The sequence below is a fragment of the Pipra filicauda genome, unplaced genomic scaffold (assembly GCF_003945595.2).
Source record: "Pipra filicauda isolate LSUMZ 115617 unplaced genomic scaffold, ASM394559v2 scaffold94_size2452230_pilon, whole genome shotgun sequence".
NCBI lineage: Eukaryota > Metazoa > Chordata > Aves > Passeriformes > Pipridae > Pipra > Pipra filicauda.
Window position 1 is genome coordinate 1,733,798 of NW_024105142.1, and position 24,649 is coordinate 1,758,446.

The window sequence follows — 24,649 nt, forward strand, 5'->3', positions numbered from 1 at the left end:
ACTACTTCACAAATGCACTCTTTAAAAGCTAACAGATGCAATAAAATAAAATAAAATGACAAAGACGTTCCCCGCTATCAGGGGAAAGGGAGTGGTCCTTCTGCTGCAGGTGGCACTGGGATTCTCAGCAGCATCACTAGGGAAACTGGAGGCTCTGAGCTGATACCCTGTCAAGGTGCACTGGCATTTTGTGCTGTTAGTGTTCCCCTCACATGACAATGATCTGCCTGCCACACGGCCGGCACAAGGACCACAAGAGGGAGGTAGTCATCATAAAATAAATGGTAGGAGCTTGCTTCTGATACACTGAACATAGGAGGGAAAGTCTGTTTGAATAATTAAGGCTTCCTAGATGTGACTACAGACAAAAATAGATAAAGAATGTGGTCTTGGCATGACTGTAACAATCCAGCTCAAACAGCAAAGGCTTTGCATGGAACTCAACCAAAGAAAAATTCACTCTGGGCACTTGTATTACAGTTCCATTTAGTGGAGTGGAACGATCATGGCTTGTATTAAGTAGGTAATAATGAAGCATCATAAACAAAGTCAGTATGCAAGTCCAAGATTAAGCGGCAGCTTTAACGAGGTCCAGCTTGCCAGGAGCTTTTTGAAGTGTCCCTAGCTCACTTACAAAGCCAGAAAACAACAAAGGCAACTCTGACAGCTGTGAGAGTGCCTGGTTTAGAAGGAGGTTTTATGTCTGGATGACACCAGACTGGGATTCAGCTTTCATGTACTAACTAGCTCTGCTCGTTGCTGGAGCCCTAATCATTCTGCACAAACTGTCTTACCCTAATGGGTTGCACAAAGAATAATTCTTCACAAATAAGATCCACACCATCAGCTTCCCAGATAGGCAAGGCTGGTTTATCATGGTAAATAGCAGAAGTCAGCAGAGTCCATGCTGTGTCTCACTAGCCACGTTTAATAAGCAATGTAGACTGAAGGGAAGAAATCAAATGCTGTTTCTGTGGATGCATGGATGGTATGAAGTATTGTCAACTACAGCAGCCAAGTTAGATGGTTAAATCAGATTTACCCTACTCTAAATGCACTGTAGTCACTGTGGACCCTTCATAGTTTTTATAAAGGAAAATTAGATATTTTTGCTTTTCCTTTTTTTTCAGAAAAAGAAGAGTTTTGGATTGCTTATAAACTTAAATTACGTAAGTGTATATACATTTGAGAAAGATGCCTTTCAGCCTTAAAGATTTTTTCCTTGAAGATGTTACAATTATTTTTTCACTTCTGTAAATGAAGATCAGCCATTCATTAACTAATTATCATGATTATTACAGTTCTCTTAAGTATTATTAATTAGGTGAGTGGTACATTTAGAATTTAACATCTCTTGTTAGAAGAGTTCTGTTTAGCATACCTAATGCTCCAAAAGCCTCAGGCCTCTCTATCATATAGGACTTAAAGACAAGCACAGGGGAATCTTTTGGGGATCCTGTTGGAGTTATCTGTGGCTGGGAGTCACACGTTACAGCAACTGAGGAGCAAAAGACACTTCTTTCTGCAGCAGGAGCTGCAGCATTACTGTAGCCCAGATGATGCAAAGTAATGCACTGTTTTGCAGTGATGACTGGTTTCCATGTGCAAGCCCTTTAATGTGTCTACATATATGTTCTGATGCTGTGAGAGCAAGTGACCAGAGTCCTTTCTACCCTGTTTATTTATTTCCAGTAATTCCATGTAGGTAACCCTTTGGCATCTCCCTTTGATCTTGCATAGATTATATACATTAAAACATGGTCACCTCATCTAAGACTCAAGCTGCAATGTCTCTGGGGCAATAATTATCTTTTATGTCGGACTTCTATGAAGGGTGAGGGCGTGGTCCTCGTCCCTCATCTGTGAGTCTAAAAGTGACTACAATCTTACTAGCATCCAGGATAATAATTACAGTATACAATACACTAATGCTCTGCTTCTAAATTGGTTCTTTTGCCATTGCTTTGCTTAAGGAACTGTAATCCTATAAATGTCTTGATTGCCTGTAGCTGTGATTATAAAGAGCAACTTTCCTCACCTACAGAGTTGGAAATAGATGGTTGAAAACCAAACATTATTTGTATTGCAGAGGTATGTCTCTGGTCACCACCATTCCTCTTTCTTGCATCCCCCTGTCAGGAGCAACATGCACACCTATCAGCTGTTTCTCTTCGTGCAGCAGAAAACAGAGAAGGTTATAAAACAATGTACCTACTCACTTGACCACAAAGCTCTTCACAGAAACGTGTTGGAACAGCTCCTCAAAGCTCAATGCCTGCTCTGTGTGCTGCTGCCCTTAACTCTGGAGTCAAATCTATCACTGCCAACCTCAGCCCTGGCTTAACTGAGACACGGGCGAGAGGGCATGGTTGCAAGGAAGTTGGCAAATGAGGATAGTGAGAGAAATAAAGTGAAGGAGGCAGAAACAACTGACACAGTATGAAAATGAACCAGTTTGGCAACACAGGGAAACAGGTTTCTGGAGGGAAGTGGGTGAGAGGTGTGGGGTATGGGGCTTTCCCTGACATGGTGGTTGTTCTTTCCATGGTACTGCCACCTTCACACCAAGGTGACACTGAAGTTAACTGGCAGAAATCCTTGACCTGCTTGAGGTAAAGAATCTTAACAATGGGATACTGAGGTTGTTTCAGTCAACAAGTGAAGTTTTGGCAAATAGGGGATTTAGCTGGATTCAAAAGGTTAGCTGTATTTGCCAAAGGAAAAAACCCTGCCTCTTTTTGATGATACACACACAAAAGACAATGAGGTTTCATTTAAATAAATAAATTGACAACCACTGCTCTGGAGGCTCTGGATGTGAACCGGTACCAGCAGCGTAAAGTCATTTCAAAGCAGAGTGAATGTGATTTTCACACCTATTCTTTTCTAATTTAGGTCCTTTTGAAATCCAAGCACTCCTCTATTACTAATTTGTTATGCCAATATTAATTAATGGTTTTACTCTACAGCAGTAAGAATGCTGTTTAGACTGAGTGAGATAGATTAGAAAGACTTGAAGATTAGTAAAACAATCTGTAAATTGGTCAGATGTGGTTGGGAGCCACCTTGATCTTCTGAAATGAGCACACTGTACTTGGCAACTCCGGGAGTGTGTTGTGTGCGTGAATTCCTGGCAGTGCAGACTCATTAGAGCTGGTTAGGTCAGCACTCTCTGATGTCGCCTCCTGTTTTGGAATGTAAGAACATGAGCTTCAAAGGTGGGGAGAAACAATTGTCAGACTTGCATAAAAGCTGATAATTGAAGAAATTGCATGTTATTTGATGGACAGTAAGAATTCAGAACAAATGTGCTAGAAAACAAGGAGCAATATTTAGTGACTTATAGAAGGTGCAGTGATACATTGTAATTTCCATTCTCCTGACTCACTTTATCTCTGTCGTGAGTTTAGCAGATCTCCAGGCTTCTATCCTGGCTATTTTGATCAACATGGTATGCCCAGCCTCAGATTATCAATAGTATTTATCTTACACTTCAGTGCATGGTACAGATAAAACATTTGGTTTGAGGAAGAACTGGCAAATCTTGTGACCATTTCAGCTGGTTCTTGGATTATCTCTTCACCCTATACACGGGTAAGAGCTCAGGTCTCCCAGTCACCATTGTGGCTGTATGAGACTCACAGAAGTGGATTAATGCACTGCTGATGGCAGTAAAGAAAGCATGACCTTAATTATTTTGGCTTTAAATTATGAGATTAATTTTTTTCTGGTGTAAATTGTAATATACTTTTGTTTTCCTTTTGGGTATAAGTTTGCAGTTAGCCCAAACACATTGTGCAGCAATCACAGGAAAAAAGTCAGAGGCACAGTGATGCTTTTTTAAGAAAGCACTGGTTTCGTAAAGTGCTCCCAATTTCACAGCGTGTTTTCAGCATTAGCAGGTGAGGGGCAGGAGAGGCAGCTGAGGAAGCAAGCTGGATGGCAGATGACCCAGGGAACTGACCTATTTCTGGCTTTGCTATTTTTGTAGTTCTTTGTTTCATCTGATTCCGAAGAGATCAAGGTGATAGGATTTTACATCCGTGCTCTACATTTCCTGGTGGTTCAGGAAGCCTCCTGTGTAGACATCACTTCTCAGGACAGACTGGAAGGTATAGAATCATAGAGTCATAGAATTATTAAGGCTGGAAGAGACTTCCAAGATCATCGAGTCTGACCTTTGACTGAAGACCACCATGCCAATTAACCGCAGCACTAAGTGCCACGTCCAGTCGTTTCTTGAACACCTCCAGGGATGGTGACTCCACCACCTCCCTGGGCAGCCTGCTCCAATGCTTAACTACCCTTTCAGTGAAGAAATTCTTTCTGATGCCCAGCCTGAACTTCTCTTGGCACAGCTTGAGGCTGTGTCCTCTCATCCTGTCACAGATTGCCTGGGAGAAGAGGCCAAACCCCACCTGGCTACAACCTCCTTTCAGTTAGTTCTTCTTAGGGTGCTTCTTTTGATGTTTTAAATTGAATCTCCCTTAGTCAGCAGAGAAGTGTCTGTCAGTCCAAGGTCATGCCCAAGGCCCAGGCTGAGGGGCATCGGGTCCCCTGGAAGCCCTGATGAACAAGGTAGAAACATATGTGGTTCGGAGGCCCAGCTCATAAGACGTCTGACTTTTGACACTGTTTTGGACACTGTGAAATATAAAAGTTCAGGATAACTGGACTAACGGTGTTACAAGATTTTTGGCTATTTCCTGTTTCCAGTCAGGCTGTAATCAGGAAAAGCCAAATTGTGACCACCTACACATCATTGGCAACAGCAAGGGGAACAGGAGCAGAGACATGCAAAGTTGGAATAGTCTGTGTAAAGGATAAATACAGAGATAAATACACTCTTGGATTCTGCAAAATACTCAAAATATAGGTGAAAATTCTTACAGCTGATCTTGTTTACCTCTCGCCATAACCAATGAGATAGCTGTTTGGTATTCCAACAAATACAATTAAGCACATGAGAAGAGTGAATGGTTGGATAGAACAACAGTAGCTCCTTATTCTGTGAAGAAATCAATCCTTTCTAACAAATTTTACCCCTAAGCTGTTTGGATTTCAGGCTGTTGTCCTGCTTTTAAATACTTTTGCACATAAACCAAGCCTACTTAGCAGGAATACTTTTGAAAACTTGGCTTGAAACCTGTCCTTGAAATTGTGGTTCACATAAAATCTGGGAGACAAGAAGGAGCTGAAACGTTTGGAACAACAAGCTCTGACCACAGCTCATTGAGAGCTACACTCTCCCCAGCATGGTTACACCACTTTGACGGACCAACCAGCCAGATGGGCTGAATGAAGCAGTGAGCAAAGGCAGTCACTTGAGGAGATGCTGCATAACACAGTGAGAACAAGAAAAGATGCTTCCGGATTTAGTGCTTAAACTGTAACTCAGCTGAAGTCAGTGGAAAGAGGTCTGTTGGTTTCTATGGAAGTTGAGTTATGACTTAAGGGAGCAACTCAAATTCAGGTTTTGTGTCACAGCTGCTATATCTGTTGATGAGAGCAGCTAGTAAGGAGGTCAACAGAAATCAGCGTTAAGGCTTATCTCCCAATTAATGTGCTGAATGCTGGCATTAAAAGGGCCGAGTAATCTCGTAGTTGGACAATACATAACCACTCAAAAAATACTGACAGAGAAAGTTCAGTGACACCTTTTCACTGACATTTATACTTCCATAACAGTGAGAAGAAGAAGATAAGGAGGGCAGCAGTCTACAGAGAGGAGAAAAGGCCATAAAAAAGGGAACATCGACTGAAGAATGTGCCACCTAGTGAACAGTTGGAGACTGAGGTAAAATGTGATATTCAGGTAGAAGGTGATTTTGAAGCCAAGCAACCAGGGAGTATTTCAGAGAGTTCAGGAACTGAGTTAGTGATACTTGTGCTGCAGTTTCAGAATGTGACAAACCATCAGTTGAGGAATTTACCTGCTGACACACCCAGCAAGGTTCACTGGAGCAGCAAAGCACCCAGCAGAATGGGACTACTTCTTACCAGAATTAATTTGGGTAGGAAACACTATAGGTATCTCATTGAAAACTATGTGTACTTTGAAGGAGCACTGGAAGGATGAAACTGCCAAGTTGGCCAAGGTTTCCAAAATGCCTGCAAAGCACGGTGTGAACATCACTGCGATTACTGAACTATGTTATTATCCCGCTGGTTCATGGAGTTTGCAAAACAGAATTAAAAGAAAGGGGTGGAGGGTTATGGTGTATTTTAGAATTTCTCATATTTGTCATGTTTTCTTTTTGGAAACATAGGAAGGAATCTTATGGGTCAACAAATAAATTCTTGGGTCCTGCAGGCAATCACGTCACCTCACGTCACCTCTCCTGTCAAACTTGTTGAACATATAATGCACACTTTTACTAATGTTAATGAGAATTGCTACTCATAATTTGCATTTACACACTACTTAAGGATCTTGAAGTGTTCTTTCATATAATATGCTCATTTTTATTACAGGCATGTTGAATTTAAATGACTTGCCTAGGGTGTCACTGCAAGCTAACAGCAGAATGACTCTTAGTGCTCCTAGTGCTTTGCATTAAGCCCTGGACGTTAACAACTTTTTTCATAAAGGGAGTTTTGTAACGGTAGATCACCTCCCAGTGCTGGTGAATCAAACCTTTTCTGATAGTGCAAACAAATCAATAAATTACTTGAACACATGTAATGCTTCCCAGTGTCTTCTAATCCTGGCTTCCTTTGAACTTAGAAAATTGATGCAAGTCTGAGTAATGCTAAGATAGCCTTTGGCATATGACCAACTATGAAATTCTTATGTGTGAAGTATGTACCTCAGATCTATATTTTCTGTATGAATAGAGAAGTAATCTCTACATTTGTTCCAGAAAAACTTTAGAGCTTTCACTATCCCTTATGCTGTTGGAGGTATATATATGAAAACAAAAAAACCCCGAAACCAATACAAACAAAGAAAAAAAAACAAACAAAAAATCGACTCCAAAAGTAAGTCTATAATAAGCAAAAGTCCTTAACTTTTCCAATGGCAGAATTGCTGTGATACAGGCACATTCCTTGTCATTGCTGTCTCCTCTGAATGACATGGTCCTCATAAAAGTTAACTCTAAAAGGAGGAGATGGGACATCCTTTTGTTTATGGTCTCCTTTCTGTAAAGAAAGACGCAGTACCACAGAATGACCTGATTTTTCTGCCTGTGTCAATGTCATTGTCTCTAGAAAATTGAAATGTTGATATTTCCCCTTAAATTTTGGCCTCTCATCTATGCCTCTTATGGAAGGGGTTGAAAATTCTACCCAACGATTTCAGGATACTATTTCCAAGCTTTTGCCTGTGGCATCTGGCTCTTTCTATGAGAAAAGAGTTGTTTTGTGGCATGGCACTAGCTGTAGCACCAGAGGAACCATCTGGTAGAACAGTAACACCTGCAGCAATACCAATCCCACTCATCAAAAGGGTTCCTCCAGCGTGGCAGTGGCCACCCAGGAGCTCTCACCTGTGGCAAATGGTGACATTTACTCCTGCTGGGAATGTGGCTGGGCAGCCGAATGTTAAAGAGGGCCTGCAGGGCTGCCTGTGCTGCTTGACCCTTGGCCAGCTTCTTGCTACGTCCTGAGCCCTCAAACGTTCTCCCGTCCACTCGCACGGCCATCACAAAGCTCTTGATGTGCTGCTTCTCCACCGTCTCTGACAGGCAGACATACCGTAGGCCCGACCGCAGCTCATTCAGCAGCACCACAGGATTCTTCTCACTCTCGGCTTTGGATGCCACCCTGTGCTTGCTCTGCTTCCCGTGGCCCATTAAGTCCAGCGTGTGGCAGAGCAAGCGCCCATGTCGGTAAGCGGTGGAGAGCAACTCGTTGTTAACGGGGTTGTAGACTGAGAAGTCCTCACTGTGTGTAGATGGTTCAAACTCCTTGAACAGAGTGTCTGGAAAATCTGCCTGATCAGAAGTAAAGTCCGTGGATGGGTTGATGCAGTTTCCCATGGCGAAGTGGGCTTGGCAGGCGTTGGGGAACTGAACGAATGACTTCAGGGCTAGCTCCGCAGCACGCATTTTGGCTTTCTTTTTTGTGGGCCCCGTGCCTTCAAAGGTAAGTCCATTTACTTCCACAGCAACAGCAAAGACGGGAGCATGCACTGGACCAGTCTGGGAAACCATTTTATATTGTAATCCTGGTTTAAGTTCGTGTAGCTGAACCAGAGCATTCTTTGGCGTCACTGACCATGAAACTTTCTTCCAGATGAGCTGGAGTTTGCAGAAATGGCCATTATTGCCTTCCTCTAAGGGTCTTTTTCTCTTACTGCTAGGTGTTCCCCCTCTTGCCCTCTCAGTAGAGGCTACTGGATGATCCTCCAGGTTGCCAATGTTTCGATTTTCCTTTACTTCTGCACTGCTGGTACCTGTCAGTAAAGAAAGAAAAAAACTCACATTACAGTTATCATCATAGTAGCTGACATTATGCCTAGGGCTGGCAGAATAGCCAAAAAAGAAAAAAAAATTAATGATAGATATCCTTGCTCATCCCTTTCTATGACTTTTCCTTCAATATTTGTATAATGGTTGGTTTATTATTAATAGCACAGATTTTTTTTTGCATGTCCTGGATGTTTACTTGTCTCTAAAGGTCCACTTCTATTAGTCATTAGCCTTCTGTTTGAAAAAAAATTACATCATTCAAAGATGAAGCATAACAGATGCCACGTGACTTAAATGAACTGCTGGATAATTACTAATAAAAAGTGAATAGTTTGTAAAATTCCCTTAGGCTTTCTATAATCCATGTGGATGAATACTTATGAACACATTATTAGAAATCAGAAATGATTCCCAAATGATTCACAAACAGAAAAATGGGCCAATGTATTGAATAATCTATTTGCAATGAATAAATTGACCATCCCTGCTCATACCATAGGCTCTTGTGCTGTCATGAATCCAGCCTAGAAAATGATCTAAAAGACCTTTCTAGCATTTGAAACAATGATTTGGTCTGGACTCATGTCCCAGTTTACTAAGTGAATGCCTTTCTATCAAATTCAATTGCAGATACTCATAGTCTCTGCATCATCAAAAACTAATCTAAATGAGACCAGGAAAAGCCAGAGCATCATGATGGGAACAAATACTGATGTAAAGGATGATCTGTGTCAAAGAAAAGCAACGGGAGAGAGTGACTGCCAGGAGTGCCAGGAAGGGAATGAAATGACAATGGGGAGCTATGGAGGGAGTACTCTGTTGCTGTTGTTGAGCCAGTGAATCCCCCAACGCTCTGAACTGTGCTTGTGCAATGTCCGTGCTGCGAGGCAGTGCCCTGCTGCAGCAGAGGCAGGACTGAGAATGGAGATTCATCTCCCTGAGGTCCTGAATGAGATACAAAGTATACTGCTGTCTAAATAATCATCCTATAACATTTCTGTCATTTCTGATGAGCTTGTTTAAATGTGTTGCACCTCTGATACATCCTTCAGTGCTCCTGTGCATTCCTAGTGGCAGAGACAAGCGGAGAAATTAAATACGAGTGTAACCAACCAACCTATGAGGCAACTCATCCCTGGAGCAATGCACCTCCCTTTCCAAGCAGAGCACTGCGTGGCTGCCTGCTTTACTGCGACCAGCACTGGGCATGAAGCCTTTCCTGTGGTTTGTTATTGTCAGACATGAGCATGCCACCTGCACAGGCTGTGTCAGTCCCATGCTCTGTGGTCCTCAGAGGACAGAGAATAGTCCTCCCTTTGGGAGGGACCATGGCTATGGTCACATTTGGTTTCCTCTCTGCCCTGATGTACAAGTTGGCTGCAAGGACGTAAGGGGTGAGCTCCCTGCATAAACCTTGAGAAACTTCTGCTGGAGGGGTGCGTCTTTGCTGCATCTCAGTATTAGGCTGGTCTGACAGATGCACAGGAGCCTGCAGAGGATTATGTGGAACAAACCATCATGATAAAAAACCTCCTGACCCATTGCACTTGTATTAAATATCGAAAGACTTTTTCCCATCAGAGCACTTATGTTACATGTGAAAGTTGTTCCACAGAGAGCAGATTACTGCTTAGACATGAGTGAAAATCATGGCTCAAATGACGCATATGGAGGCCCATTTGGAGAATTGAGTCTTTAGGCTTCTTGTTCTGAAAACTCTTCAGCACATAGTGAGCTTCCAGCCTGTGCCTATGTCTCACCAAAGGTACTTGGAGAGTTATCTTCTGCAATGCTTTGCTAAGGCAGAATGTGAACTGACAAATTAAGGTCTTAGTGACTAGTTAATTTTTAGTTTCTGAAGCTAAGGGGGGAGAACAAAGACAAATGAGGAAGGAAAGCAAAAGAAATACATAATAGAAAAAGGAAAGTTTCATCATATGGCATTCAACTGTATAAATTATAACATCTTTAAAGCAGCCTCTCTGGAAATAAGACATTTAAAAGTCACGATAACTAAGGCACAAGGATAATGCGGTGTTTTTTTCACTGAGTTCACAACTCTCTTTGTAGAAACTCTGATCTGATGGGAAAGGACATGCTAACTTTAACTTCGTCTATCCAGCATGGCATTGGCTTTGGCCAGCTATTTTCCATCATGACCCTTTCTTATGTTTCCATCCCACTCAGAAGATATCTCTTTAGTTGTGTGCATTTTTTAAAATAAAGATGAAAATTTGATGCAGACATATTTTTTAGCAGGAAGCAGATTTGGTTCTGTATTTCACACCACCTCTCTCATCTTACCTAATAGGTTTTTACAGAGCCAATTATGGTACATAATGATATTGTAGCCAGGAAGCATGAAAAGAAAGATAGCTCCTGCTTCACACAATATTCAGGTCTGAAAAGAATTTGTATTGATTATGCACCACTGAATAGGAAAACTCAAGGGGTGATTTGTGTTTATAATTCAAATTGTTTTATTCCAACTGTTTTTTCTTTCATAGTCAGAGAACCACAGATTTGTGAACATGAACGTCTGACCTTAACATCTTATCTTAACCACCCTCAATAAAACAGTGGTTCACTAAAACCATGGCAACATAAAATAAACATTGCTTGTTTGTCTTAAATTGTGTCTATGAAATTGTCTAGTCCAGGCTTTGGCCAACAGAGAGTTTGCGTTGATACAGTGAAAAAAATGCAGAGATCAGGCACAAAGGATTTGTGGACAAAGCTGGGCATTCATGACAGTGACATGCCTGTATTTATGGTGCATTTTGACCTAGTCACAGTGAAGGAAATCCATGTAAGTATCCTTACAGTCAACCAGATTTTAGAGGACCTGATCCTGAAACACCAGGAAACAGCCCAGTTTTTCCCAGGCCTCAGCTGGAGCTGCAGCAGCCAAAATTCACCATGGCATGTAAATCAGAGGCAGCATAAACTCGGGGAGTGCCTCAGAAAGTCTGGGAGCCTGATGGACTTGTGTGATACCTGGCAGCTGCCAGGAAATGTGGAATTACTTTATACTTTCAGGTATCTTTGAAATAGGAAATCTTTGAAATGTGTCTTTTATGAGACCTCTGTGTAGCAGACATAAGATTACCTCTCTAATGGTGGCACATGTAGTTCTATTGTGAAAGTCAGACAAAGCAGGCAAATGACACCAAACTACGGAAGATAAATACTATAAGCAGCTGTAATAGAACAATCACAAGCAATTTTAGAAATGAAGAGCACTAAAAGGAAAGGGGTAAGTCAGAGGATGCACACAAGGAAAATGCAAAACTGTGTATCATTTTCCGTCCTGTCATCTCTCATAATGTCTTTGTTCTTGAGTTCCCCAAACACATTTTGGGAAAAAAGAAAGATAATAAATTATGGTTTTCCTATGATGAAAGGTTGGAGAATAATAACATTGTAAGGGGACAGAGTTAAAGAAAGGAGGAATAAAAATAACATAAATTTTGGCAATAGTTTCTAATTTATTGTGTAAGTTTTCTAAAAAGTCCCACAGCTTTGCACTGCAATATGTCCTCAGGTAACTTTATTCATTGATTTTTGCAGTTTCATAAGCAACAGGAGACATTGTGATCTTGACTTTGCTTCAGTAATTGAACGGGAGAGAGGAACAGTTAGTGAAATATATTTATTTATGCACTATTCCTCAATCTTCTGTCTGCTCTTTCATGTTTTTTCTCCTTTTGGTCATTATGCACAGTAGAGTTAACCTAGAGAGTTTGCATCATCAAGAGCATTTCAGAACTATAATGCATCACTAATAATGACACTGCCTATGTCTCTAGGTCGTAAGGGCTCTGCAGAACTAACCATCCGATACTCCACGCTACATTTGAAGAGATAATATTGTTCCTGTTGAAGGTTATTCTGCTGCCAAGACAAGTTCTAGGGAGGATGGGAGAGGAGAGGTGGCATCTTCATTCTGGCTGGCATCTTTATTTTGGTTGGCATCTTTACTATTGAATTACAATGGGCACTACATTATTGAAAAGCTGTGGAAAGAGAGAATTTGCAACCTCTATAGCAAACTCCTGATTCAATGATAGCTCTGACACAGTCAGTTACTGTCTTTAGAAACGTTTAGTAAACACTGTATTTCTATGAACACATTTTTAACAATAGAGGTAGGACTTAATTCTTATTTTTCTGTGTTTTGAAATCTAACCCTTGTTTGACTTGCTTATGTAGAGTACATTTTTGCTGTTCATCTATATCACATTGACTGCAGAGGCTAGAAGGATTGACTTCCATAATTTCCTGGTATACTTGAAAGTGAAAAATCTTAAATCAGAAACAATAGGTATGAACCCCGCAGCCAGAGCCATGGCATCTTTGTCCAGGGTCAGCTACTACATCAAATGCAATGTAGGGAAGTCTCCTCTTGGAAACAAAATGGCATTTCATACAGTTATTGAATCCACAACGGAGGTTTGAGAACTATTCTGATGGGATTTTTAGGTTGATATTCTTGACTTTGGAATAATAAACTTGTAGCTAACAACAGAAATTATTCCTTCATCTCTTACATGAGAACCCACATAGGTATCTTTAAACCTTAATGTAAACCCATGATTTTTCTGTGACTGTGGAACCCTCCTCTCCAGCCATCAGCTCCCTCTGCAGACACTGGGGAGAAGTATATGCTGCAGTGAGCCTGTGTTTATGGCAGCATTCCATAATGAGATCTATAGGAATCATACATTCCTGCTAGAGGTACAACCTAGATTCAAAACTGTCTGTGCCTGGTGGTATTCTGTCTTGATCCCATGGCATAGTGTGGATGGAACGATTAAAGATCAGGGACAGGCATAGGTTTGTAACATCATGAAAGGCAGGCAGGCAGGCAGTGAACAGGGAAAGATTATTCACTGTTTCATACAATCCCAGCACTAGACACAGCAGGCTTGAAGCAATAAAAGGGTGTACTTTTTGACAGCACTCTAAATCACTCCCTGTTCCTGGCTGTTGTTGAGATCAGAAATATCAGTGGGCTCCAGAGAGGACTAGACAGGTCTGTTGATGTCTGAGAAATAGGATGATTAGGGTGCAAACTCTAGCAAAGTAAATTTTTGCTAGGTGCTAGAAAGATATACCAAGGGGAGGATCCCAATTTAAATATCCTTTTTCTCAGTCCATCACTAACAACAAATGTTGAAGACATTGCACAGAGCTAAACTTCCTATTTCTAATCCTCTGTGAGACTTCTTATGTTCTTAGGTACAACTGACTTCTGGAGATGAATAGGTCCTTTTCTTGCATGTTTAAGATTAGGTCTTCATCGGAGACTGATGATTACTTTATACAAAATTCTATTCCAAAGGTGCATGGTGACTTTGATACTTTTTCTAATACTAGTTCATGGATCATAAACCACAAAAATAGTGTCTATATGCTAATAATCACCTGTTGAAAATGAAGCTGTAGTTAACCTACATGGCTCTCTTTGTAAAGAAGGACTAAAGGAATGTGAAACAGGATTTTTATCCATTTCAGCTAGTGGAACTCTGTCCATGGATACACCACAGTATGGGAAGCGACACTCTCATAGTATGCTCAGTGAGCAGAAAGCTACAGGGACAAGCAACCCACTTCTCTACATTGCCAGCATTCTCCTGGGCTCCTGTTAAATTGTTAACACAAAGGAGGTTTCTCTGCTTGTTCAGAGCAAGTCACTGAAGCTCTTTAAAATGCCGAATTACTCCATAGGTACATGTGTGCTGTAGGCTTTAGTAGGATTTATACCACTATATTAGAAGTGAACACTGAAATATAGATGACTTTAAATTAATTCATCCTTTTTTTTTTTTCTAAGACTCTAATAGTAACACCTAAAATGTGTTCTATGTACCAAAAATAAATAGCTGCCTTTTTGCTGGAGCATATGTTTGACCAAAAGGAGAGCTGGGTAGGATGACCCTGAAAACAGTGACATTTGCTATTTTTCTTTCAGAAAACATAGCTTATCCTGTCCACGTGAGCTATTTTAAAGCCCACGCAGGCACAAGCTGTCTTGGCATCACAGTAGCAATAAGAAAATGGTGTTACAGTGTTTGGCTTGCACAAACTTCCTACATTACCTAAAAATAACTAAGTAGCACATTTGGGAACTATTACGCAGGAGGTGCCTGCACAAGCTTATCGTGTGCATAATATGTTTCCTGGGTGTGTGTATACTTCTCATATGTCTTCCTGAAAATGTAGCCTTCCTGGGAGCAATTTTGAAGGATTTTCAGGATTTTTTTGCCTTTGCTAAGATCTGTAAAAGCCTTCCAGTCACTGTGTGCAGCAGAACTGTGTGATGTCCATGTGATGCTCAGCAGCAGAAAATAGCAGGCTGTGCTCCTTCAATCCTCCAGCAGCTCTTCCCCTTGGTGATGCACCATGACCAAACCATGGCAGTTTAGCAACAACAGGGGAAAAATTGCCAATTCCTCCCAGCAACTGACTCTAATAGGGCAACATGTCAGCATGTGTCTGACTGGAAAAGAAACCCATCTGGTAGGTGATGCTAAAATGTTGCTCATTTGGTTCAGAAAGCTTCTCTCTCTCTTTTTTTTTTTTTTTCCCCCACAAAGATTTAAGATGTGTTACAATAAGCAGGGCTGGATAACACAAAATAATTGCTTCTAGGTGAAAAATGGAAGAGCTTACTGAGCGTTATTAAGTCCTAACTGCCCACTCTCAGACTTCGTTTTCCTCCACCTCCATAGTCATGGGCTGAGACAGTTGGCTGAGGTATAAGGGCCAAAGAGAATACAGTGGCTAATTTTTAGGTTACGTCTAGTTTATGTAAGTCTGGTTAATCAATTCTCAATTTGATTTCCTTCCTTCCTTGCTTCCTTCCTTCCTCCCTCCCTTCCTTTTCTTTTCCCTTTTTTTCTTTTTCTTTTGTTCTCCAGGTCATATCACAGAAGTAAACAGCTTAAGTGGATGTCTCAATCCTGCAATCTTTACTTTTACAAAAGTCCTTTTGTAACTGAGGAAATAAAAGCAGGAGGAACACACACCAGAAAATGTCCTTTTTCATGAGAAAAGCAAGTGAGCAAAATAAAGTAACATAAACAGGAAAGGAAAAGGATCTCCACAGTCTCGTGAGTACAAACATCTCACCTTCGTAAGAAGTTTTTCCTTTGTATTTGTGACATACTGTTTACAGCTTCCCCTTTCCAGAGTGCACAGAGAAAACTGGGAAGGTGAGTTGAGATCAACCCCTCCTTTTCTGGAGTCTGGAGAACATGTTTGCACTCAGCATCATGGAATCTTATATTTTACATGAGGACTGGACTTATGGTCTGCCAACAGCTGCAAATCTACCTCATTTCCACAATAGCTCCTACACTGCAGAGCTCTTATTTTTCAACTTTATTATTCATCTATGGAGAAAAGAGACTGCTTACTCAAATTGTCTTCATCCTCCATGGTGGTTGGGCCAGGACTCAGGTACTTGAAGGGTGCTATGAAGGTTGACAGTATGCTTAGTTTTTCTAGAAGAAAACAGAAGAAAAGATACATATAAAATCAGTACTCAGTCAATGCATTCAGTTCTACTTCACAGTTTTACTGAGGTCAAAACATCTTGGCAAGTCTGTTTCTTTTTTAAAATTTTTTTCTGACTCTACAATCCCACCAAAATTCACTGAACTTCGATGAATTTATTACAGCTGGCACACACAAATGCCAAACACACATTTCTCCTGGTTTCTGGCCCCATGTAATGTTCCTTGGCTGCACTTCCCAGAAGTGGTGCCTGAGCACTGCAGAGTGCAGGATGCTTGAACTGGTCCAGCTGGGAACAGGGGAGGCAGTCAGCCCTGGGAGAAGGGACATGAGAACTGCTCTAACGGATGAGACCATCAGCTCCAATGCATGAAACCATCAACTCCTCTTGCTTTCTCTCCCTGATGGAAATTGAAGCAGAAGACTTAGAGAAAGCTCAAGGGTTGATGGTACAAGAGACTACAACGGGTTCTAAATCTATAAATTGTTATGATTTTTGGGAAACCCTTATAGTGTGCACAGAAAGATATTATTCATACAATAAGAACACTATTTGAAATCCCTCTTGTGCATATTCATATTAAGTGCTGTTCCTTTTAACAGTAGTTTCTGTTTATCCTGCAGAGAGTAGATGGCAGAAACATTTACTTCCATGTGCCACAATCAGAATCTGCATAAGATGCCAGGACAGATTCAGCAAAATGAGAACTGATACTGATTTATACTAGCTTAAAATTTGGCTAAGGATTTATCTATAGGGAATTGCTGAAGTTAACACAAACACTAGAAACAGAGCTACATTTAAATGTTTTATTTCCTTTGATAACTAGTTTATTTATCTGGACCTTTACTTTGTTTAGGCCGAATTTCTCTTGACAAACTATGGGGACCTTACTGGGGACCAATATTAACAGAATTCTACTTGACAGAAGAAACAAAAACACACCTTACAAAGGTGATCCACAGCTTTGAAGAACTCAGTTGCTTTCCTAAAGTACTCGTCTGCTTAAAGAGCCTCAGCTATGGCTGAGGAAATAGGTAGCTGAGGCTCACCTATTTCTTCAGGTGGAAATGCTCTGCATCCTGCACATTGTGAACAATGCTGGCCTTTCATCCTGTGGCAGAAGCATCAAAACCAGACCAAAAATATATTCTTTCAAGTGACCCAGCAAAAAATATTTCTATGTGGACTTTCTTTACTAGTGAGAAAATATTTCTCTGAATTTCCTTAAACTACCTCTCTGGTAAACTACCACAGGTCTGGACGACATTCCAGCTGAAGAGCTTTTAAACTTTTTCAGCAGCACACCTGTTAGCTTTTTGGCCTGATTCTTCCTACTTCTGCAAATAATCCTTGCTCTTGTTAAAGACTGTTATCGGAACCCATCAGAAATGACTGCATATGTTTGCCCTTAGCTGGGTAACACTACAGCTCAACTCTATTACGGGAATTCACAGTAAAAACTGACTGCTCTTTGTTAAGTAAATACAATGAGCAGAATAAAAGATTGCCTGAAGAAAACCTTTTTCCGTCCAGAAACCTTTCAGCCCAGACTAATATATAATTAGAGCACAAATTAGCCTCCTTCAATTGCAATTTCGTTAAGGGATTGCAGTGATGTCAGGAACCAAAAGAATGAAGCTATTTATGAATGCTATAGCCAAAAGATTTTCCTAAGTGAATCCTTTCACACTTTTTTGCTAAGGCATTGCTCACTGAGAAATGTGATGTCTCTGTATGACACCATCTCACTGCTTGTGAGACTGTTGGGTTGTGATCACAATAAAAGCTGGTATTCACTCCTGACTTTCCCAAATGGTTTCTTTGATTAAAGTGAAAAGAGCGTAGGCTTTTGGGACCTAATCCAAAAAAACTACATTTGGTAAGGGGAACGCTTCAGATGAGAGACATAGGATCAGGGCAGCCCTTGGCTTCAGCACCAGCAATGACTGTTGTGTCTGGATACTGAGATGCAGTGAGCTGAAGTATGTGTACTCCAGCTGGGCCTGACTGCTGACAGCTGTCATATCTTCAGAACTAACCCTCACGACACTGGATGTCGCACACAAACCTAAATCTTCTTTGCTGAGAAGATACTCTCACTTCTCATAGAGAGTTAACTCATTAGCCAAACAATGAGGACATGTGCTTTCTTGCTGCAATGACTAATGCTTACTTCTGTCACCAATCAAAAAGCAAGCCCATGTAATTTTATACTATATTATTACTAGTTAAATTAATACTTTATGATTTAGTTTTGTGCAATTGATAGGCGAAATTTACTATGTGGATTTAAAATTTATCAATTTAATTTTCCTTTTGCCTTAAGGGATTGTTTAGCCATCTTAAGCTATTGTTATTACTGGTTCTCATCTGTTCCCAAAGACCCTGCTGGTACCTTTGCTTTGTGTGGCAGAGAAACAGGATGTAAAATTTGCTGCACGCTTAGAGCAGCAATGGATGGGTTTGTGTCAACCAAACTCAAGCAGGCCCTAAAACCAGGATATCCTTCCATCATTACAGATAATAAAGATTGTAGTTCAATATTTCAATCCATTGATTGAGCAATGGAAGATTTTGTGTATGTCTGGAAGGAGGAGAAAGGCAGGATTTTGAGTGATCTATGTAAAAAGAGAAAAGCTGTAGTTTACACGTTACACAGATGAATTATTGAGCCTATGGAGGAGGAGAAGATAAATGACAGGGTAATTAAATGTACATGTTTACAGGGAAATAATATGGCTAGGTATAAAACTATTGGTATGATTGTGCACTTCCATCTTTTGCATGTTATTGCCTATTGCCATACAGACCATGGAACACTATTTCTACTTTATTATCAATGGTGAAATTCAGCGTTAATTTAGTTTACCTTTCCAGAACAAGATAGGAGAGTTGTGTATTCACACTTTATGGTTCCTGTGTATGTTAATGCCCATCACAATTAACCTTATTTGCTTAGCAGTTTGATAAAATCTTATGAATAAGAATAAAGGACAAGTTTAGATTAAAAAAAGACATTCAGAAAAATATCATTAAAGCTTCCTTTCTTCTCTCACTCTCTTCTCCTTCCACAATTTTTTTTTTCCAAAAAGAAGCAATGACAGGTAGCCCAAAATTAGAGCAGCTATTTTTACTTTATAATTGTAAATGTTCTCTGTATTTGTTTCAGAGGAAGTTATTTTCCAAGGCTAGGAGAGAGGGTTTAAGAGAAGAAAGCAAGACATTTCAAACCCTCTTTTCTGCAGAAAGGCAGAATACATAACCCTACATTTATGAGAACCAATACAGGAAGATATTATTGCTTGCATTACAGTTGTACCAGAAGCCTCTGATGGCACGAAGAAGAGATTTCATGAGGGCTTACATGGACAAAAAGGAAGCTTTGTTTACAATGGAAATTGAGAGACAAAGAGCAGATATATAGGAATTTATTTCTAGCCACCCTGAAACACTAATGCAGGATGATAGCATCATATTTTGTAGTGCATTCACTATAAAAACAGCCTTCCAAGTGGAAATCTGCTCCAGTACTCTAAGCACAAAAATCACCATTTCTCCTCAGAAGAAACCTCACTCTCCTGTTTTGGAATGGAAAAGGATTTTGGTTCACTCTTCTTAAGGATATATTTTCCAGCAGTAGCAAATAGTTAAAAAAAAATCATGAACACTGTTTTGACAGTAGCCATATAAATAAACAAATAATAAAACCCCATGGGACAAGATATGTTTTGCATGAAATACAGAAAATGGTTTAGTTCGAATGATTCAGCAAAGCCTGGCATATAAGGCAGGCAGCCAAGTTTCCACTAAAATCTGTTCTTTTTGTGAAGTTGCTCTTGCCCTGGAGATGTAGTCAGAAGGCTGGTCACAGGTCTTGTAAATACACTTTTATTGTGAAGACAAGAATACACATATACAGCTATAAACAGCATTCGTGCCCTTCATACCTGTCAGTATTTAAAGGGCACCAGATAATACGGCTTGATCATCAACTCCACGGAAGTTCTTTCACTCTCAATCACCAGAATAAAAGCAATAGAAACAGCAGGAGCTCAACACTTTTAAAAATCAGCCCTTATAGATGTTGGACAAATTGTTTAGCTTTAAGAAGAGCAGACTGAGTGGGGTCATAACAGCAGCCTGCAAGCACATAAAAAGCTGTTGGATAGAAGAAAGGAGCAAACTGTATTCCATGTGCATTAACACAACTAGAAGTAATGGACTTAAATTGCACCAAGGAAAATTCACTTTAGGCATTAAAAAAACCCTTCCTAACTCTAAGGATAGTGCAGTGCTGGGATGGCTTGTCTGGTGGGGAGGTTGAGGAGCTGTTGATGCTGAAGGGCTGTAGGGGAATGGTTTGGCATCTGCAGGGGGTTACACTTGTCCTTGGGCCCATTCCTTGTACTCTCCTATCCCTATGGACCTTGGTAGAAAAACTTGTCCTAACCATGAGATCCCACAGCAGGTTCTAGTTCTTGGAAACTTGGAAAGCCAGTAGTGTCTGCTAATATTAGCTAATCTCTAAGCAGAAGTTTGTGGCATGCTCTTTTGCTTGGCAGCTAATGAGAATTATTAATAAATGTTTTTTAAAAATGCAACCTCCAAAACCAAGAAGGATTAGACAGATGCAAACCAGTGGCTTGCCAGATCAGTGTTAACAATATTTTACTGAATTTGTTTCATTCTCATGTTCAAATTGATTACCATAAGCTACTTTACTTGTCAGAGGTTTCTTCAAAAGTATTCTTTTAAAAACACAATGTGGGCATTATAAACCAGTCCTAAGTAATTAATTTGGTTTGTGTGGAGTATGAAATTACTCAGGAAGGGACAAATGTGATGCAATAGTGTAAACTCAGCTGCAAGACCTCTTGGAAAAAACCATTTTTTTTTTTTATTTCTCTAAAGCAGCTGTTGCAGCTACTTGGATAGTTACATTTTTACAGTTGTGTTAGCCTTGATTTATTTTGAAAGAGGGGGGATACAGGGAGAAGAGAGCCTGCACACACCAGGAGATGATTCTTTATCTTCCTTGTCATATCTTAGTCAGTTCAGGTTTGGGCTGACAGTGACTGACAAGATGAAGCGATTCTTAACGCAAAAGAAAAATATGTCAAATTTGTGGGGAAACTAACAATGTCTTTAAACCATGGCACTTACCGAGAAGGGCTCACAGCCTTCTAAATTATGGCTTGTACAGCCACCATGCTGCATCATTTAGTTTAAGCAGCCAGTTTCTAGAGAGGGATTTACTGGCGTGGTGTCAGAATCAGCCTTTACAGCTGAGTTTGCCAACCAACTGTTGAGTCACGGATGTCTGAGTATGCAGGGCTTCAGCAGCATTGCCCAAGTGCTTTTTGCTTCACAGGCAAGTAGGAAGGCCCTGTGTGATTCTCTTTTATACCCACACTGACAAAACTGTGCTGGAGTGCCTGTGAATTGCCACCACAGTACCAGTGGGGCTGGGAGGACAGTCTGTCCATCTACTCCTGCCATATTTAAGTTGGAATTGTGCCTGCCCTAAACCCCTTCAGAGGGCTGATGTTTCTTTGCAGACACAGAAGCAACTTTGATACAGCTGTGTGCTTCTGCAGCAGCAGCTCCAGTCTTGCATGGGTAAGTTCAAGCCTGCATATATTTGCAAGGGGTTGTTGGCACATACCCATTCCCCCTTGATTTCTGCTTTTTCCTCTCAGCCCTACACTGTGAGGCCTGAAAGTGAACTTTGCTGTTACCATGGACCCCTGAGAGCCATCAGTCAATGCAACCTGAACAGCACATCTGGCTGAGCAGCCTGGGGTAGGAAAAAGAGACTGTGGACTGGAGGATATGAAAGGGTTAAAATATGTGGGACTGTTCCTGTCTGCAGCTCTGCTGCTTGGCACCCCTGAGAGTGTGGCCTTCAAGGTGGGCAGTTACCAAAGGTCTGCTTTTTGTAATTGGTTTTCAATCCAAGGCATTTGCAGTGATATCCCACCCTGGCCCACGTGGGAACAATAGGGAAAGCATTTCTTGGAGGTAGCAGAGGAATACGTGGAGACAAAAAAACCTCCTGGTTAAATATGATTTTTGAGTGGAACATTTTTCTTAAAAGCAGGGAGAAAAGGTAACATTCAGATTAAGGGATTTAGGTTTTTATAAGGAAAAATGTACTCAGCATTACTGGTTTTGTTCTCTGCTTCAGCAAAGACCTGAAATAAAGACATAAAATATCAGAGCACAATTTTTTTTAGCCTGATAACCAGAAGGGAAGAAAAAATCAGGGAACATTTGGATAGTCAGCATTTCAGGCGAAGGTTTTCAGCTGCACGAAGCAGGTTGTGCCTTGAGTTAGAAGTCAGAGGTGTGAACCTGGAGCCATGAAATCTTCCTCTGAAACAGGGCAACAAGCTGTTCAGTGCGATGCAGCGCCCAGACGCAAAAGCACCTGCCCCTCTGCCTTGCCTGCAAGTTGAACATGGTCTGCCAAGTGCAGGGGGCTTCTGTAAATAGACCTACTTACTGCCTTTATAATTTATTTATCTAGTTCTTGGGACACAGAATACCTTTTTGCTCTATTCTTGTTCAGTGCTTAGCAAAACGGGATCTGTGTCCAAGATGAGAGCTCTGAAATGCAATTATATTAAGTAGCAATAACAGTTTATGGTATTATGATACTGCAGAGAACATTGAATGTGAAACACCGGTTAGCTCAGGGGCCTGGCAGCTGGACTAATTCTTTGTGCATCCTGTGCATTCCAGCTGTTTGCTGACCCAGAACTGCTACCCTTGGAAAGCTTTGGAGAAGCTATGTGAAGTGTTTTACCAGTGCCAACCCAGCCCCTAACAGGCAGCGGCAGGTTCATGCCCTGTGCTCTGTCTGCTCTGCAGACCTGTGTCCCACCAGTGCCTCCACTCATGGCTGCACTCATTTACTCTGAGGCCAAAGCAACTTCTGGTTTATCACTGAGAAAGCAGAAAGGATCAGCATAAAAGCCATGCATGTGATTTGTATGGATTCGTCGAATATGGTCTGAGATGCACGGGAATGTGTTTAATTGATTGCATTACTCATTGGGACATTATTTCTTTCTACAGTGGTATGTCCTGCAGCTCTCTTCTCCTGCATTTTCAGAATGGAGATGATGGGGTTTAGCTGCAGATTCACCCTATGAATGTAAATAGGTGTTTGCATAGACAAACCTCAGGGGCTGTACTTCAGCACTCCCTAACAGCTCACTCCAAGCACCTTCACCATGAAAGACCATTTACAGAATGAAGCACGTTGTGTTGTAAAATATTTGTTTCTTATTACTTCCAGTAAAGAGCAAAGTAAGTAAAAACACAAGGTGGTTGATGGGTTTTTTATAAGAAAGGCATTGTGTATGTGTGTTGTTCTCTATTAGATTCCATGGAAATCAATTTGAAATCCAGTTCAGCCTAGTAAAATTAGATCTAAAACTATTTAATTTTGTTGCAAGAGTGTTTCTCCTGATGCCTCGCTTGAGGAAACATGGAGATAAAAACTCTTGAGTTATTATCAGTTTATGTGCATCGGTCTGCCTGTGGAGTGTACTATATTATGTATTTCTAAGTGATCTGGCTGTGGCTTGGAGATGGCAGTTTAAAAATCACATCTTTGCAAACTTCTTATGCTATTTGAACATTCATTTTGGAAATATTTTTATTTTGCATTCTATAAACTATGACAGGGTGTTATTTCCTATTTTTATCCTCATTTTTTTAGGATATTTTAGAAAACAGGAGAAGCACAGAGAATAAATTGCATAAGACCCATCAGTTCTCAATGTGTGCTGAATGGAGATGCAATGGAAAGCATAAAAATGTCCAGTGGATTTTTTTAAGCATACAATAAACCTTTGTGATTAACTATGACTATTTGATTGTATGCCAAACAGTATTACCAAAGAGCAAAACTCTTCAGTCATATGGGTAACTAGTTTGGCCATGATTAAGGTGAATAGACTAGTTTCTCATTATCCTGTGTCTACATACAACTCTGCATTACTTAAGGAGACTTTGTTAAGCTGAGGTGGAAAAATTATATGAAAATTCTCTATTTGGGTTAAGAGAAGTTTGCCTATTACTCATTTAAACCTGTCAAATAAATTATGATTATGTGAAACATGAGTGGTCTCTGCCAGAGTAAGAGCACCAAAGCTAGTAATGGTATTCAAAAGAATACCTGGAGCCGGTGAAGCTGAAGGCTGGGGAGGCAAAGCGGCTGCCTTTGCAGGCGGTAGGACTCTGCATGCAGAAGGACATAGAGGATACAAAGCTTTGTGCTGCACTACCTGATTTTGAAATGGTTTGTCACCTTCTGAAAACAGCAGTCCACTAAGGTAGATAAATTGTAAGGTGGGGCTGAGCTGTTAAAACCAAACTTCAGTTTTCCAAACTCTGACTCCAAGTTCAGCCTCCATCTGCTGTAAGAAAGACTGAACAACCCTAGGAGGGACTGATTTCATCAGCATGAACATGTACAAATAAATGCCTTCTGAGATAAGTACAATAAATGACTCCCAGAAGATGCCTACTGATTTTACTTCAGACCTGGATGATTGATTTAGACTCAAAAACCTAACTTGTGGATGTCCAAAGTTAGGAGACATGATTTCTACCCTACCTTGCCAGGAAATCTTGATCTGTGTTCTGATGAGTGTTACCACTGCCTGTGGCTGGATGATATGGTGCAGTGGGAAATGTC

The 24,649-nt window shown here is 40.7% G+C and overlaps 1 protein-coding gene across 1 annotated transcript in view; it reads right to left on the reverse strand.

Annotated features, from left to right (window-relative positions):
- ADARB2 (adenosine deaminase RNA specific B2 (inactive)) overlaps positions 1-24,649 on the reverse strand; it is a 300,863-nt gene that overhangs the window by 90,794 nt on the left and 185,420 nt on the right. The window contains exons 2-3 of the mRNA XM_039391362.1: positions 15,836-15,922; positions 7,491-8,398 (exon numbers count right to left, since the gene is read on the reverse strand). Coding sequence (XP_039247296.1) covers positions 7,491-8,398; positions 15,836-15,922 — 995 coding nt within the window. The remainder of the gene's footprint in view (positions 1-7,490; positions 8,399-15,835; positions 15,923-24,649) is intronic.